Source organism: Nannospalax galili, unplaced genomic scaffold, assembly GCF_000622305.1.
Source record: "Nannospalax galili isolate Female #2095 unplaced genomic scaffold, S.galili_v1.0 scaffold387, whole genome shotgun sequence".
NCBI classification, from domain to species: Eukaryota; Metazoa; Chordata; class Mammalia; order Rodentia; family Spalacidae; genus Nannospalax; species Nannospalax galili.
In genome coordinates, this window is record NW_008355795.1 from 508,105 (window position 1) to 526,403 (window position 18,299).

The following is an 18,299-nucleotide window of genomic DNA, read 5'->3' on the forward strand; positions in this document are numbered from 1 at the left end:
CTAGTGCTGGGATAATAGGCGGGAACCACCATACATGGCTTCATTTCAAAATGCCTTGATGTTGATTAATTGCATGCCTTTGACTAAAATGTGCTAATTCAAAATAAAACTATTGATTTCTGTGGACTTGTGAGCTTGATCGCCTTCATTTAGAGTTCACTAGTCCTTTAATTAGCCATGGCTGTCTTGGACCCTGAAGACTTTCTGGAGGACTGAAAAACACCCTTTTGGAACTAACATCATCTGAGTTGATAAGCCTTTAACGAGGACAAAAATTAACAATGTCTACAGGAGTTGTGAGTTTTCCTAACATGCCTGAAAATAGTATACTACCCACTATATGCTGGTCACCAACCACACAGGAATTCTGGGAGGACAGCAGCCTTAGTTTAGGTCTTTGATGCTCATCAAGGTTCCCCGTTGGACAGTTCAAAATGGTTTAGAGTGACTTGTATATGTGATGTGAGCTACACATTTTTACTTAAATTCACAAGTTCATGAGTTTGACATGTTAAGAATTTTCTGCTTTGGTTTTCATAATTCGGAACCTGAGTGAATTCATGGAACATTAAAAGCTGTGTTTGCTGTGTGTAGTAGGGACCTGTGTTTGTCTGGTGTGTGTAGTAGGGGCCTGTGTTTGTCTGGTGTGTGTAGTAGGGGCCTGTGTTTGTCTGCTGTGTGTAGTAGGGGCCTGTGTTTGTCTGGTGTGCACCATGTGCCCGTGTTGGGATGGGCCTCAGTTCTGTGGAGTTCCTCACCTGACACATGGTTGCTAACAGCATTCTGTGTTGCAGTTCCACCAAGACTTAGGATGACCTTTTAGAAGTCTCATATCAGTATTATGTCCAAGGAAATAAGGTTTGGTTATTTACATTTGTTCTTGTTTTTCTCCAGATAAACACATCCCTGGTTCTTGTTCCACTATGGGGGTGACTGTCTTACTTGATTTGTTCTTTCGAGTGACTGTTCGCAGTCCAAACATGGATCCTCCTCAGTCATAAGCAGAAAGCACTGTTGTTGCGTTGGGGGTGGCCACCGACTTCTTGGGTGTACGTGCTGGGGCCTGAGTGTTGGGTGCTTGAAGATATCATCCAGGGCCACGGGAAGATGGGGAAGATGATTCTTCTCCCGTGAGACCGATTCTTCTAGGGACTTCTATGCCTTTGCGGAGCCTCTTTCCCTGTGTTACATCATTGCCTTTAACTAGTGTTCATTTGGTGGAGTTTCATGCAGTAACAATGGAAGTTTTCCTTTGGAGACTAGAGGAATGGGGTGAAATTCACTGCCACACCATCAGTCCTCTCAGATCAGGGCCTCGGAGAGGACGCAGCGTGCTCTCCTTTGTTGGCGTTCATTCCAAAAATGTTTTTTTCCTTTTCTTTCAATTTTTTGTTGTCATTGTTTGAGATGGGATCTCGTGTAGCCCAGGCTGGCCTTCTGCCTTAGTCCCTCTAGTGCTGGGATAATAGGCGGGAACCACCATACATGGCTTCATTTCAAAATGCCTTGATGTTGATTAATTGCATGCCTTTGACTAAAATGTGCTAATTCAAAATAAAACTATTGATTTCTGTGGACTTGTGAGCTTGATCGCCTTCATTTAGAGTTCACTAGTCCTTTAATTAGCCATGGCTGTCTTGGACCCTGAAGACTTTCTGGAGGACTGAAAAACACCCTTTTGGAACTAACATCATCCGAGTTGATAAGCCTTTAACGAGGACAAAAATTAACAATGTCTACAGGAGTTGTGAGTTTTCCTAACATGCCTGAAAATAGTATACTACCCACTACGTGCTGGTCACCAACCACACAGGAATTCTGGGAGGACAGCAGCCTTAGTTTAGGTCTTTGATGCTCATCAAGGTTCCCCGTTGGACAGTTCAAAATGGTTTAGAGTGACTTGTATATGTGATGTGAGCTACACATTTTTACTTAAATTCACAAGTTCATGAGTTTGACATGTTAAGAATTTTCTGCTTTGGTTTTCATAATTCGGAACCTGAGTGAATTCATGGAACATTAAAAGCTGTGTTTGTCTGGTGTGTGTAGTAGGGGCCTGTGTTTGTCTGCTGTGTGTAGTAGGGGCCTGTGTTTTTCTGGTGTGCACCATGTGCCCGTGTTGGGATGGGCCTCAGTTCTGTGGAGTTCCTCACCTGACACATGGTTGCTAACAGCATTCTGTGTTGCAGTTCCACCAAGACTTAGGATGACCTTTTAGAAGTCTCATATCAGTATTATGTCCAAGGAAATAAGGTTTGGTTATTTACATTTGTTCTTGTTTTTCTCCAGATAAACACATCCCTGGTTCTTGTTCCACTATGGGGGTGACTGTCTTACTTGATTTGTTCTGTCGAGTGACTGTTCGCAGTCCAAACATGGATCCTCCTCAGTCATAAGCAGAAAGCATTGTTGTTGCGTTGGGGGTGGCCACCGACTTCTTGGGTGTACGTGCTGGGGCCTGAGTGTTGGGTGCTTAGCATCTCCACGTTCATTCTCTGACAGCTTAACTCTTCTATGAGTAACATCTGTAAAAAGCATCAGAAAGGCAGTGTCATCGGTCTTTGGGCTAGTATTTTATGAGCTTCCTAAAATGGAGAGTTCTTTTCCATGCAAACTGAGAGAGGAATGATAATTCTGTGAACAGTAATCTGTTTGCATGTCTGTTACATGAACTGACGGAGCTCAAGCCTGCAGAGACCATGATACCCCACAGTTCTGATGCAATTGAGCTACTTTTGAACGCAAAAGTAGCCAAAGCTCGAGTTAGCTGCCATATCTAGGATAACGCAGTAGTGGGCGTATTTCTGTGTGAATCCCTGTGTGGTTCTGACTACAATCCTGTCCCAGCTTCTCTCTGCCTGCACCCACCAGTTAGGGCTTAGGACTCAGTCCCAGTCAGTGCCTGTCCTTGATGCAAGGCAGATCATGACCCATAGTACAAAGCTCCCTTTACCCTTCAATCCTCTGAATTTCTGTTTTGGGTGCTTTGACTTCTGTGACCCAAGACTCATGTTAGAGGCCAAGGTGATCAACCACCCGTAGTCCCAAAGGTGTAAAAACGACACCCATGGGCAGGTGACCTTGAGATTAGAATTCAATTGACTTGTTTGTTTCATTTTTTGAACGCTGTTGATGTAAAGCCTCAAGGTCCTGAGTTTCTCTATCAGGGTCTTTGACTTTCTTCACTTCTGGCTTCTGTAGGAATTAACTGCTGCAGCCTCACCTGCCTGGGCTCCTCTAGTCCCTGACTGGCCTTCACGCTCGCCTGTCCTCATCTTTCTGCTGACCTTACAGTAGTTAACCAAGGGCCTAATCTATTCATCCACTAGCTCAGCTACTATTCGGGACTTAGAGTCAGGAAGGGACCCTGCTGAAATTTGAGAGTACTAAGACACATGGCTTTCATCCTTGACTCTTGTAGAGTGGGATACATCCCAGAAATGCTGTCATACTATAAGGGGAGTGCGCCTCTTAGGGTCCTCCACAGAAATATAGTGACGAAAACATACGGTAAGAGGTTTATTTGAAGGAATTCACTCAGAGAGTTGTAAAGTCTGCCATGTCAGGACCAGCAGACTGGAAATAAAGGATGGGTTCTATCTTGGGGTCTTGAGGCAGAATTATCTCTATGGAACTTCAATTTTTGCTCTTAAAGCCTTCAACTAATTGGATAAGGCATACCTGTGTATTGAAGGAAATTTCCTTAGAGTTGACATAAAGTTTTTGTGAACAGGTAAGTCAAGCATGACTGTACTGACAAATCAACCATCACGGGGTGAGTTGGGGACACAGGATAGTCACTCAGCATAGTTTAGACTTTCCAGTTGCACATTTAATACCTCCGACACATTTCTCAGCTCTTTGCATATGCTTTGGTGGTGGGGGGAAACTACCTTAGGTACGCTGAAAGGGGAACGAAAACCAGGAAACATTTCATAATGTCCTTAACTAAATATTGAAGCAAGAAATCAAATGTGATCTGGGGGGCACTGGCGATTTTCAGTGTGGCTGTATCGCTGGACAAAGCAACTTCCAAGAACAGCACACTGAAAGGTAGGTGCCTTCAAGGGCCGGGTGCATACAAGGCTTTAAGTCACTGGGCACAGGCCGTCAAAGGGAACCATGGGACGCCTGTTTCTTCCTCTCAGGCTTCTGGCAGGCTGTGCTATCTTGCCACGGGCCCCAGAGCTACAAAGCCAAGCAGCCATGGGCCAAAACCTCCCCAACAAAAGGCAAATCAACCATTTCTGTGTGTAAGTCGCCTGTCTCAGGTGGCCATCCAGAAAGTGTTGCATGCAAGTGGAGACGGGAGATCCCCGGGATGCAGCATACTGGCAGCGTGCAACAATTCTGCATTGAATGTTTTCTGACTCTAGCAAAGCCAGCTTATCCAAAGCCAGAGATGAAGTTCATGTCTTGGTACAACAGGCACTGGAACTGATGCCAGGTATTTAAGAGATGACTTCATTACAGGTGCAGATCTGAAAGGAACTAAGCTCCTTATGGACAGAGTGGAGGGCCACAAGCACATGTAACACTGATATAGTCATTAAGCCCAGAGCTTAGAGAGGTAGAAGATGTAGATTTAAATGCCAGCCCTATTGCTGACCAGCTCCAAAACCCTGGGCAGATGACTTAATAAATTGAAGCCTGAATTTCATGATACGGAACACAGTGTGAGAGGAAGGAATTGTAATAATGAGACAGTGGCCATGCAGTCCTTCACACTTACACAAAAAGGTGCTTAAATGATCCCTAATTCTTTTTAAAAATATTTTAATTGTTATTTTAAAAATGTTAATGTGTATGAGTGTTTAGCCTGCATATGTGTAAGTGTACCCATGTCGTACAGTGCCTGTGGAGGTCAGGAGAGGGTGTTGGATCCCCTGGAACTGGAGTTACGGATAGTTTTTAGCCACCCAGTTCCTCTGCAAGAGCAGCCAGTGCTTTTAACTGCTGAGCCATCTCTCCAGTCCATGCTGCTTAATTCTTATTATCAGTAATTAAAGAACACATTGAACCAAAAGGACAGGGGTGAGAGCATAACCCAAAACATGCCAGGAAGGGACCCAGGACCCCAGTTCCCAAAGGAGTCAGGAATGAACATAACTACAGGAAACCTTCCTCATCCTGTGCAAAAACTTGGCAGCTCTCTGAGGAATGGGGATGGAAAGGAGAACAAATATGACAGACAACCTTTAGTTACAGTTGTGCTCAAAAAATAACCCAGGAAAATTTGTTAAAAGTAAAGAAAACTTCCTGAGCTAAACAACAGACTTGTTTATCACTGACAGCACGAAGTCGATGCAAAACATTGCAGAAATAGAGGCACACTTTCAGGGTTTTGAATTTCGCATAATTAGATTTATTAGTCCCTTTTCGTTGCTGTGACAGAAGGCCTGACAGAAAGCAATTTAGGGAAGGGCCGGTCCATCCTGGGGTGTGGAGGTGTCCGGTCCATCCTGGGGAGTGGAGGTGTCCGGTCCATCCAGGGGTGTGGAGGTGTCCGGTCCATCCTGGGGTGTGGCGGGAGGGTAATGTGTCAGGGCTGGTCACATTGAGTCCACAGTCAGGAGAGAGAGAGGAATGCAGCTACTCACTTTCCTCTTTATTCAATCTGGACATCTTACCCATATTTAGAGTAGGTCTTCCCTCCTCAGTTCCTCCCTCCATGAAATTCCCTCACAGATGTGCCCAGAGATGTGTCTCCATGGTGATTCTAAATCCAGTCAAGTGGACAATGAAGTTTAACCACTGAAAGGAACACATAGAAGAATCCATACTTACAGTACTTATTATATTATGTATTGTATTTTATTATTTTATTATATTATACTATATTAGCCCACATCTGGAAACTGCGAGACAAGTAGGAGAACTTAATGAGTTCGGAAGGTGATGGTTTGAGATGTGTATAAAAATTAACATAGCACCATCATGGCCATTTAGAAAATATAATGGGAAAAACTCTCACAATTCCAACATAGCTAATTTTTTTTCTAGAAATGTTTAATACTGATTATTTTCACCTTTTTAAAATATATTTTTTTATTTTTTAGAAGAAGCATTTCTTTCATTACAGCTTTAACGTACTCAATAACAGTTTCCAGAGCAAAGATGCATCTCTTTCAAAATTCAATTTTATGTCTTATAACATAGCTAATTTTAAAAACAGTGAAAATACAACTGACCAGTTTTACAAGAAAGGGGTTGGAGAGATGGCTCAGTGGTTAAGAACACTGACTGCTCTTAGGGAGGACCCAGGCTTAGTTCCCAACACCCACATGGCAGCTGACAACTGTACATAACTTCAGTTCCAGGGGATCCGACGCCCTGTTCTGGCCTCCATGGGCATTGTGTGTACAGATGCACTTATATACATGCAGGCAAAATGCTCATACACATAAGATTAAATCAGTTATACATATGTGTATATATGTATTTGCAAGAAAGTGCACATAGAAAAAACTAAGAGAAAACTGGAGCGCTCTGCTGTGATGTAAAGAAATAACCAAAGCAGCCTGTGAAGGTTTGTTCTTGTGATTTAAAACTTCAAAGTAATATACAACAAAATTCCAGTAAAAGTTTTAGAAACTCTACAAGGTATTTTAAAGGCGTTTTTTTTTTTTTTTTTTTTTTTTAAGGAGGAAAATGGCAGATAGCCAGAAAAAAAAAAAAAAAGATAACGAAAAGAGAGTGCCTTGGAGCCAGTCCCAGGAGATGTTTCCCCCAAGTTGGAGGAATTAGAGTCACACTGTATTGCCTGGTGCACAGCAAGGTGCATGCAAGTGGTCTAGGAATGCTCGTCACGTGTATAAGTGACACAAACTGCCTCTCACTGGGGAGGACATTCAACAGGTAAATACTTCCACGAAAAAGCATAGAAACCAGCTCATGGCTTTCTTCTTACTATAAAGACTTCTAGATGGCTCAAAAATGTAAACATAATCAGTAAACCTCTGTGAAATGAGAGGATGTAGAGTGTTTTAATAATCCCAAGAGGTGAAAAGACCCATTTTATTGCTGAAAAGGTCAAACTCTGTGTGGCAAGAAATAGCAAAGTGGGAAAATTAGAGAAAGATCTCTAATAACAAAGATTATTAACAGTCATTTTTTATTTCAGATTGGGAAATGAGGAGTAACTCTCAGGAGAAGTAGACACTACAGGATAATTCATACAAAACTAAGAGCTTATGCCAGGAAGGTGTGGGGTGTTCATGCCATCAGCTGGGTGAACAGGCACTCGTGTACTATTGATGGTCTAAGATTATTGAGGGTAGACACTCAAAATATGGATTTCCTTTGTGGTATTTCTACCACAAGAACTTTATTCCAGAGACAGGCGTGTCTGTAAGTATTGTATGTCTAGAAGTGACTTTTAACAGTATGCTAGTTATAGTGAAATCCTGGAAATGGCCAAATTTCCATCAGTCGAGCTATTGGCATCCTAACATCCAACACCGCAGATACTGTATAATGGTAAACTAGGTCTACACCTCTCCACATGGGACTTGTTCAAGGCATAATGTTTAGAATATTGTTTCAGGAACAGGTCTGAATGGATGCGGCACACTGCTACTTCTGCATGTCTGTTTGCTTATGCATTTCAAGGGATGCCTGCTAGAGATCTTCAAAGTGTCTTCTCTTGGTGTTACAGTTGCACAGATTTCCCCAGCACTTATTTTCAAATGTTATGTTTTTGTTTGTTTGATTTTGGAAACTGAGACTCTTTGACTCATGACCTTCCTGCTCAGCTTTCCAGTGCTGGGATCACCGATGTGCACTCTCATTTCTGGTCGATTGTGTGTGTGTGTGTGTGTGTGTGTGTGTGTGTGTGTGTGTCTAGGTCTATGCATGTGTCTGTGTGTGTGTGTGTGTGTAGTGTGGTGTGTGTGTGTGTGTGTGTGCAGTGTGGTGTGTGTGCCTATGCTTGTGTCTCTGTGTGTGTGACGTGTGATGTGTGTGTAGGTGTGTGTGTACGTATGTGGTGTATGTACTGTATGTGGTGTGTTTGTATGTGGTGTGTGGGGTCTGTGATATGTGTCTGTGTGTGTGTGGGTGTGTGTGGAGTGGAGTGTGTTCACGTGACTGTAATTGAACATGCTTATGGGTGCAGTCTAGAGCACAACCTCTGTCTCTTCCTCCACCTCTCTCCACATGATCACCTTAAACAAGGTTTCTCACTGAACTGGAAGATCCTCTTTTCTCTTCCACTGGCCACTAAGCCCTGCGGAACTGCCTGCTTCCACTAACGTACTCTGGGGTGACAGGTGTTACCGTAGTCGGAGTTTGGTGGCATGTTATCAGGTTCCTGGCCTCTTACTGTTGGGGACCCCTGCTGTGAAGTTGTAGTCTCTCCATGTCCAGGTGGCCCACGGGCTCGGTTTCATATGCAGATGACTCCTTTCAGCAGAGTACCTGGCATCTTCCTAACTCTCCTTTGAAGTAGCTGCCATAGAAAACATGGCCTCTGGCTCTGGAAATACCATGCTTTCCTGTGTGATTTTTCAAGCAGCAGTCTGGCAGCATGGCAGAAACCCACTTCCATATGCAAATAGAATGTCTCACAAAGTATCTATCAGCCAAAGCTTTTACCACTACCCCCATGGTATAAATATCCCAGTCTTCTCTCAATAATAGAGAGCTGGATCACTAGGAGCTAGGAGCTGAACACTTAATAAAAGCTGTAACACGGACTAAGCAGAGTCCTGCGTCTTACTACTGGCGATCCAGCCTCTCCGGGGGGCAGCATTCCTCCGTCACCGACTCATGGATCCCAGCTTCAGCCGCCTCACACTATTCCTGCGTGTTCCAGCAGCCGGTGGAACTCGCATATTGAGGAAGGTGCACGGGTGAAATCAGGGCGGAGACACGGCTGAGCAAAGCCTCAGCAGCAGGGACTTTCAGCACCGGAGCGGCGGACAGCGACGCGCAGAGCAGACCCGCCTGTGGCCAGATCCTCCGCTGCTTCCAGGACGCGGCACGGCGGAGAAGCCTGCGGGACCCCCGCGCCGTGACTCTCCAGGTGTGTGCGGGGACCCCGAGATACCCGGGCACCCCACACCTGGCGCCCAGCGCGGGCCATATCTTACCAAAGAACTGAAAATAGGATGTCACACAGGGATTTTATCTGGAGCTGAGAGGTATCGCAGATTAAAGAGGGACACACCGTCAGTGACAGGGCACATATGGGAAGACACTCAAAGGCCCGATCATTGTTTAGGGCTTCCTTTTAAGGGGTTCAAGAGACAAGGGCTGGTTGCTAGGTAGAATTTAGGCAGTCCTGTGTTTCCACAGATGGGTCATAGCATCCTTCTGCTGCACACACCCCCTCACATGATGCCTTTGACTTTAATCATAGCATACCCAATTATGCGTTGGCCTAAGACACTAAATAGGGCATCCTCCCTAAAAGGCTAGTAGCAAACACAGGTTTGCCTTTCTGCACATGCACCTCAAACCAGTTCAGGTCAGAGTGGCCCCTCTAGTTTTCATACCTGGATACATTGGGACTGTACTTGAGTAGAAACTCTGAATTTTTACCAGAGGCTTGGAAACTTACAATATTGATCAGAAGTGGGGGTACATGTAACCCCATTCCCGGGGGGTTGAGGGGTTGTGAAGTTGTAAGTGCACTATTTGGAGAGAGGTGTGTGTGTGCACAGGACATGCAGGTAAAGGAGCTAGGTTGCCAGGCACATTATCAGAATCAGGAGTGTGTGCATAACCCAAACCAAAGTCCCCTGTGCCCACCTCACGGGTGTGCACCATGCCTGGCTTTACACATGCCTGCTGGGTACTGAGTGCAGGTCCTCATGCCTACAGAGCAAGTTTTGTTCCCACAAAGTCGTCTCCTCAGCCCCTCAAATATTTTCGAATGGTAAGCTATTTTTGTAATGAAATCCATAGCTGAATTCTATTTAATAGAAATACTTTCTCAAATAATATTAATAGGGCAAAAGAGCTTTTCACCCAAACTACAAATGACTCCAATTCTCACAATGCCTTTATTTATTTTATCCCAGGCCCTCTGCATGTCTATAGATTCCGAATTGACTCTCACTGTGCTGATACCGAAGGGCTCACTCTTCAGCATGGTCTGTCAATATTTGTAGTGCATTTGTACTGAATTGTGCTAAGTAGATCATAATGCTTTGCTTGTTTTTATTCTTGTTTTTGAGTTCCCAAGTTATTCTACAGAACACTTCATTTTATGTTAAATGTCTTATTTAGATTTATTGATTTATTGTGCACGTATGTGCACACTCACGCATGTAGAGGGATCAGCCCTCTCCTTCCACCATGTGGATTCCAGGGATTGAGCTCAGGAACAGGCCTGGTAGTAAGTGCCCCTGCGCACTAAGCTCTCTTTCCAGTTCCACTTCATCGCATTTTAAAAAGATAAAGTCTTCCTCTGGCGATGAGAACTACCTGATTTCAGGGGAAACTGGAATTCTCTAGGAACGAACTGTCAACCAACCCTCTGCTTAATCTAAAACCCAAGACGAACTCTGGCTTCTGAATTTGATTTGGTTGTTTGTTTTGATTACAGCGGTATGTGTGAAATCCAGTTGTAAGCATTGCTTCTAATCAGAGTGCTTTTAGTAGGCATGACCAATGCATTTCCACAAAATTGAATCCATCTATTATTTGGTGAACTATTATTTTGCTTAGGAATTAATGCTGTATTTCTGTCTCACCGTTTCTCCATGTAATTGGGGTTTTGACACATTCTGCGGTTGGTGCCTTTCATCCTGGCATCGGCTCTGAGTTTATTAGGTGGTTTCACTTAGTCTTGTTTATAGACCTATTACCATAGCTTCTAAGTGCTTCTCAAATTATGTTCCCTTTTATGTCTCCAAACTACATTTCCACATAAATGAAAACTCTTAGGTCGCTGGAATTCTTTGCATCTTTACTGTCAGTGTGGTCTACAGGTGAGGGACACTTTTCCTGCGTTTTGGTCTACCTGATGGTAGACAATTTGACTGGAAATTTTATTTATAATGAAGAAAATAATATTCCTTTGCATGTCCAAGTTTATTTGCACCCTCTGGTCCTGGTGTTGTTTAGAAGTGGCATGCTAGGAGTGTCTCCAAATCCCACTGTTGTGGCCTTTGTGACCTTTGCTTTATTGGGTATCCCTGAGTCCTGTTTCTTCATCCTCTCTAGAACAATACATGCGTCTCACGTTCTTTCCCACCCTGTCTTCTGAATATCAATCTCCTGGCCCCAAGTCCTTCCCAGTTTCTGTGTAGACTTCTTTTTTCTCTCTTGCCTCTGGAAGGTCAATGTACTTTGCTGTCTCCTTCTGTCCATTACCCTGGCTGAGTTCTGAACCCAGTCCAGGGTATCACGGTGTGTTGATGACTTAAGTCCTGCTTCCAGCCTGTTCTGCATCCTGAGGTCTATAGGTCACACTGACCACTGGTCATCCCTTAGCTATTTTCCCCAGCTCCTCAGAATTGCTGTGTAGTTAGTGCACTGTCTGCTAACGCCTGTTCCTCTCCTGTGCTTTCTCCCTTAGGTGATGGTGAGCTATGTGGAGTTAGCCCAGCCTGAGCCTGGCAGTCACTCCCAAGTCTCCCCACTCCAGGTCCTCTGTTCAGACTCCAGTGCACACTGGAGAGGCAGCAGCACTCGGGCCGCAAGACTTTGCAACTGTCAGACCAGGGCAAGCTGACTGGGTCCAGACAGCCCTGGAACCCCCATAAATGACTGGTGAAGAATTTTCAGGGAGCCAGATATGCCAGATTAGACACTAGAATCATGGGAATGGTTTACATCATTGCTACTGTCCTGAGCTCATTTGTCCCATCCCCAAGCCCCTAGATGGTGGGGACTAGGAAAATTTAACCTGCACACTTTTCTAGAGAGCAGAGAAAACAGGTTCCAGAGCAGAAACCATTGTCAGTCATTTTAGTTGCTATGACAAAATACCTGTGTGTGGACAATTTATAAACAACAGTGATTGTTTCTCATAGTTGTGATATCATGATGGTGCTGGCAGATGCAATACCTGATGAAGACTGGATCTTTCTTTCCTGTCACACCCTCACATGGAGGAAAGGGAGCTTCCTCTTTGGGTACTCAGGACTAATTCTCCTTCCAAATGCCCCACCTCCTAACATCTCCTGAGGGAAGAATGTTTTAAAATGTATTTATTTATTATGTATTTATATATTCTTTCTGTGTATGTGGTGTGTGTGTGTGTGTGTGTGTGTGTGTGTGTGTGTGTGTAGCACACGTGTGTACAGGTGTTGTACAAGGCCAGAAGAGGGCATCAGATCTCCAGGAGCTGGAGTTTTGAGCCACCTGGTGTAGGTGCTAGGAACTGAATTTGGATCCTCTGGAAAAGCAGCAAATGCTCTTAAACACTGAGCCACCTCTCTGTTCTCTGGATTCAACTTTACAATGTAAATTTGGAGGGACAGAAGCATTTCTCCTTGAGAAAGAATTTGCTCTCATTTTAATTATACCTGCCCTTTGGCCTCATTAAGCCCTTCTATGGTTTCAGACCTGACTTACCTAGCCCCCACCCACATCACACTTAGGCTTGCCTAGGCTGGTCACTAGCCTCCCTTGACCACCTTGACTCCCCGTCCCTACATCAGCCACTCAGTGAGACATAACCCCAAATGGAACCCATGCACTGTCTCCAGCTTCCAGCTCTCCACGCCTCCATTCCACCTCCTGCCAATGAAAGGGTGGGCTCTGCACTTTCAACCAGGAGCCCCCCGCCCTTCTGCTCTCAATGAAATTTTCTCTGTTACCTTTTCTCCAAGTAAACCTGGAAGATAATCACTTGATTAGTCTTGAGATGATCTGTGCATATCTTTGCAGCAGTATTTAGAAGATCAACAGAGTAGTACCTTTCTTCTTGGAAGTGCAATGGGATGCATGGGTAGGCATTCATCAGCAAACAGCTGTAAAACCAGCAGATAGGAAAGGAAATGAGCAGGTGAAGGTCAGCATGAACTTTGGTACACACTGTGGAAGTCAGAAGAGGTTGTCAGATTGCCCGGAACTGGAGTTACGAACGGTTGTCAGCTGCCATGTAGCTGCTGGGAACTGAACTCCGATCCTCTGCAAGAGCAGCCAGTGCTCTAACCTGCTGAGCCACCTCTCCAGCCCCTAGTTTATTGTTTTGTGTATATGGTGCTGTGTATTGGACCCAGGGTCCACACGTGCTAGGCACTTGCTCTATTACTGCAGAACTGCCCCCTAGCCCTTAATATTTTTGTATTAAAACTCAATGTACTGGTTAAGAACTGGAAGCCCCCGCACATGGGTAAAAGACGCTATGGATGGATGATGTATTCCTAATTGTAAAACTTTCCTCATCAGCTTCATATATATGCAGTCCATTCAAGGAGACATGCTAAACATAGATAGCAATAGCCTCACAAAGAAAATTAATTATATTAAAATTCAGTGGTCACAATATGCTCACAATGAATATCAAATGATATTAAAATGCTGCCATCAAATACACAAAAAATGAAATTTAAACTGCATCATAGAAGAACATATAGTTACTGATTAGACAGGCTTGCACATTAATTCTAAAGTATCAGTTTGGTAGACGTGACAAAGTTGGCTTTACGTGGTATAAAAATATAGTCCTGAGTCCCTGTCCTCCTGCTTCAAGGAAAACCTCACTTCCAAGGGATAAAAGAAAAAAAAAATGGAATCAAACAACAAAAGCCAAACGAATCCATTAAAATGTTTATTTTCATATATTATTTTGTGTAAATGAAACAAAAAAATCTATTTATTGTGACCCAATTTAATTTTTACCTTTGAAACTTTTAACAGCTTAATTCAAACTTATAAATGCTGAAAGTACATAAGACAGGTCACTGTTAATTTTTAAAAGGTCAATTTAGCTTAGTAGAAAGCAAGCAACTGACGTGCATCAGTGATGACTTCCACTTGCTACATTAAAGCTTGAGATTCTATTTAATTGGCATGTAATTTAATTGCTACATAAGTTATTGAATTATACACTCTATGTGGGAAGTGCTGTTCACAGGCAATCACATACACCCTTTTGTAGGAGAGTGGAATGCTGTCCCCTTGTCCATCTTGTGTTTATATGGGATTCCTTCTTGTTTTTTTTCAATCTGTTGAGCTACATACATATGACCTGATTTTGTCATTGTTCACAGTACGGCATGCATGTTGCATTTTTATTTCTTCTTGTATTTTAGTCACAAATTAAGAAAACCAAAAATTAATCTTCCTCATCAGCAAGCACAAACGCACATGCGACCTGTGTTTCTTTCTTTATTGAAATTATAGCGTTAGCTGCCGCCTCATGCCGGTAGAACGTTCCTCGTGTTCCATCCCATTTCCAGCGTGTTTCTCCTGAAACTTTTCCACCGAGAAGACTTTCCTGACTTCACTTATGCTTAGCTGTCTTTTCTCCATGCTTTTTAAAGTACCATTGCAAGTGTGTTAGAGGGAAGCAGGGGAGAGTCTCATCTTCTCTAAGGGGGGTGATGCTGGGCCCCAGTGGGGAAAGACTCCTACTTGGTTGAAAATCTTGGACAATAAATTCTCATTCTATTGTGATGAAAAGCATACTAGCTAAGCTTTATGGTTTCACACAATGCTCAGCTCATAATCTTTGAAGATTCTATCTTTCTCCTGTAAGTATTTCATAAATATAGATAGAATGAATGCACGGGATCTAAATCTATTAACGTTCCTGACCCAAACTGCTGTTTGTTTATTCTGGTTGTGTTTTTGGAGAATTTTGCTTCATACAAGGAAGAGAATAGTACCTGCTTCATAGCAAGTGATTGGTAAGTTGTCAAAACCTCTAACATCCGAATCTAAAATCTTTCATAAACTCTTCTTCAAATAAATATTACTCATTAAACAAGCATTAGTTAAATACTTACCATGAGCCAGGCACTATTCTGCAATAGATTGACAGATGCATCTTTGACAGTCTCTGGTCTGGAAGAATTTGCATTTCAGTGGAGTACACATATACGGTAAGTATGTGGCGTGGTAAACTGAGAAATGTTCAGAAAGATATGGTGGAGGAAGGGGCCAAGGGAGTGCTGGGCACTGTGGCTTTTTTGTGTAACATGTTCAGGGATGCCCCATTACTTGTGGATCAGGATATGGTCAGTATTGTGATGATGAAATCAAAACCATGAATCAAAAGCTGGTTCTTTTAAGTCAGCAATATTTGAGTAGCAGACCTGTAGGGAGTTGGGTCATGGGGACAGTTATTGGGACAAAATTTTCTGGGCAGACTAAGAACAAAAGACCAGAGCAAGGAGTGTGCTTGGTGTGTTTCAGGAAGAGCAAAGACCTTGTATGACTGGTGTAGACAAAGGGGAGGCAAAGATGAGGTGAGATGGGTCTCAGGGAGCCATGTGCACAGATGGAAGCATCTAGAATTTCAGTCTGAGGTGTGTTCATTAGCATTAGGTATAGAAATAAAAATGTTCTGCTATTTCAAGCAGAGTGGCTTATTCAGGAAAGGTACTTGAGCACCATTAGAAGAGTGGAGGGTGGTGTAAGCTGGACCTTCAGGGTGAGCCCTGGATGGCATCTTTACAGAAGACTCAGGGTTAGTTGGTACTCCTGTTCCTATCTAGAAGGTTTTTAGCTGAACTTCAAGGGCCAACAAGCCACCTCCACTTGCCACGCTGTGAGCGCTAGCTGCTGGACCTCGGTGTCAGGCAGAAGGACTCTGTCTATACTCTGCTTTCAGACAGCAATGTCCAGGTGGCAGGAAGGCGGCCCTGCTTGACTTTGCCTTTCAGATCTTGCTTTGGTGGCTGCAATTTGGAGAACATAGTCTCCTTGTAAAACTTGGCTGCCCAGCTTATCTTTTATAGGAAGTAGGCTAGGCCGCAAGTTGGCTTACTGCCCAGCTTCAGGACCTAAGTTCAGTCTCTGGGACCCACATGGTGGAAGGAGAGAGCTGTCTTCCAAAATTTGTCCTCTGACCTCCACATGCACCCTGTGTCACTCATATGCAACACACACACACACACACACACACACACACACACACACACGCATGCACACACATAAAGTAACTAAGTAAATGTAACATAGGAGGAGGACTGGAAGGACGTGCCAGTAGATCCTGAGTCTAGTCACTGGAAACCCATTCACTACTCTACACTGGAAGGTGTGGAGGCAACTTGTGAATTCTATGAACTGGAACAGAGATGGTGGAAAGCCATGTAGAAGGCTGTGCAGATTAAACCAGTGAGTGAAAGCGAGGTTTGGGTGGAATTGTGTTCAGAAGGCTAGAATCTAGCCCACCCCACTGACTTGGCTGTCTTTCATTCATTCACTAATTCATCAATTTGTGAATTTCATAATAAAGTACATAATGCCTCTACCATTTTGTGATGTATATTTGTGTGATCTTCAAAACTGAGTCGATTTCTGTAACACCAGTAGTGAAATTGACGTGACTCTACCAATCATGCCTTAATTTTTAAGCCATCTTCCCAATGATAGTTCTTACATCAAAATACCTAAATATGTTTAAAGTGGCTGTTTTTTGACACAGGTTCTCACTATGTAAACCTGGCTGGGCTGGAATTCACTATGTGGACCAGGCTAGCCTCAAAGTCACAGAGATCTACCTTCTCAAGTGCTGTGATTGTTTGAGCTACTTATACTTGTTTTCTTACACTTTTGTTTTTATATAAAAAAGAACACTGTCTAAAGCGATAATTCTTGTGGAATCATTTAATGTACCAAACATTGTAAAGAATGCATACTCCGTACTTCCCACTTACAGAAAGATGTGTATATTTAATCTATATAATATTTATAATTCAGATTGTTAATTTGCCAATGACTTTGTCTTCTTTATAAAAGTCTAAGGTATACATTCATGTATCTGATTAAGGAAGTGGTATTTTATTGTTAACAGTATGAAATGGGTGAAGGTATAAGATTATGGCTTAAAGATGAAACTTTATGCTTTTATGTAAAAATGATGAATTAAATAATCTCTTCTTCCTGTTCAGCTGTTGCAGGTCAAATGTTTAATAAGGAAAAGATTTGGAGTTGTATATTCCTTGCCTGCCTCACATTTTCATGAGTGGAGACTATTGTTAAAGGAAATACCATGGAAGTATGTACATAGGTATGTATTGCACACATACATGATATAAATATACAGACAGACAGATAAATGGACTTGTCTATTTCTGGACAACAAGGCAGTTGTGTTATTTTAATGCATTTATCTTTTGTGATACCTTACACAAACACTCGGTAAACACGGATAAGTGAATACAACTGAATGCTCTTGGCTTGGTGCTCAATTGGTAAAATGTATTTCTCAGAGTTATTTGAGACTAAGGGAAATCCTGGTCTGTTTCTTACTATATTTAATTTCACAATCTGTCATCATACTTTTCCATTTAAAACCTTTAAACTTCCCTTTGAAAGAAGACTTACAGCGATCCAATTTCCTAAGGATATTGGAAATGTTTGGAAATTTTTTTTCCTGAGGTGCTTAGGAACTGTTGATACGAGTCCCTGGGCCCTTGTTTCTGAATTAACTCATTAAGTGTTGCTCTCAAGTATAAGCAGTGTTTTTGAAAGCCCCCCAGCTTAGTTTATAACTGTGTGCATGGATTTCTGGAGCAGTTATGATTTCATAAGATGCTTTAACATGTTCCTAGGACCAAGTAGAAAGAAAAGGATCTACAATAATAGCTGGACTTACATTGTTTAAGGACACATTCCTTTTATTTGTAGCCCTACAGGCATTAAGTATCATTCAAAAGTCTGTCATCTTTCCCATCTGAATCTTTGGAACATCGTCTTCTGGGCTTGTCTCCAAGACACTCCCTGCCTAACTCAGCCACAGGCCTCTCCATTGTTCTCTACAGTGGCCAGTCTCCCTTGCTGACCCTGACCTGGCACCCAGCCATCCATCACGCTGCGATTGGGGTGGTGTTCCTGCTGAGATGAACATGTAGTTAAACCATAGTCTCTTAATCTTTTAAAGGATCCTGGCCACCTAGAACACCGAATCTGAAGTCACTCCTGGTCAGTGAATGTGGGTCATGAGCCTCTGTCTTAAGCACAGTTTCCACTTTTCATACCTCCTACCCCTTACCTTCTCCTATAGAATCTCCTCATCATTCAAGACTTCCGTATCATCACTTCCATGGGGCCGTCATCCCTGGGAACCTTGCAGTATCCTCTGGGTACCAGACCCTGCCTGGTCTACTTGGCTGTGTATCTTTCTAGAAATTGTTGTGCAGATAGAACTACTTCCTCCCTGGATTACAGGT

The 18,299-nt window shown here is 43.1% G+C and overlaps 1 protein-coding gene across 1 annotated transcript in view; it reads left to right on the forward strand.

The window, feature by feature from the left end:
* Window positions 1–1,577, forward strand: part of Cryz (crystallin zeta) — a gene marked incomplete in the record, with an annotated part of 22,014 nt that extends 20,437 nt beyond the window's left edge. The window contains 1 exon segment of the mRNA XM_008853639.3: window positions 1,085–1,577. Within this exon segment, the coding sequence (XP_008851861.1) occupies window positions 1,085–1,134 (50 nt within the window).
* Window positions 1,578–18,299: the final 16,722 nt, after the last annotated feature.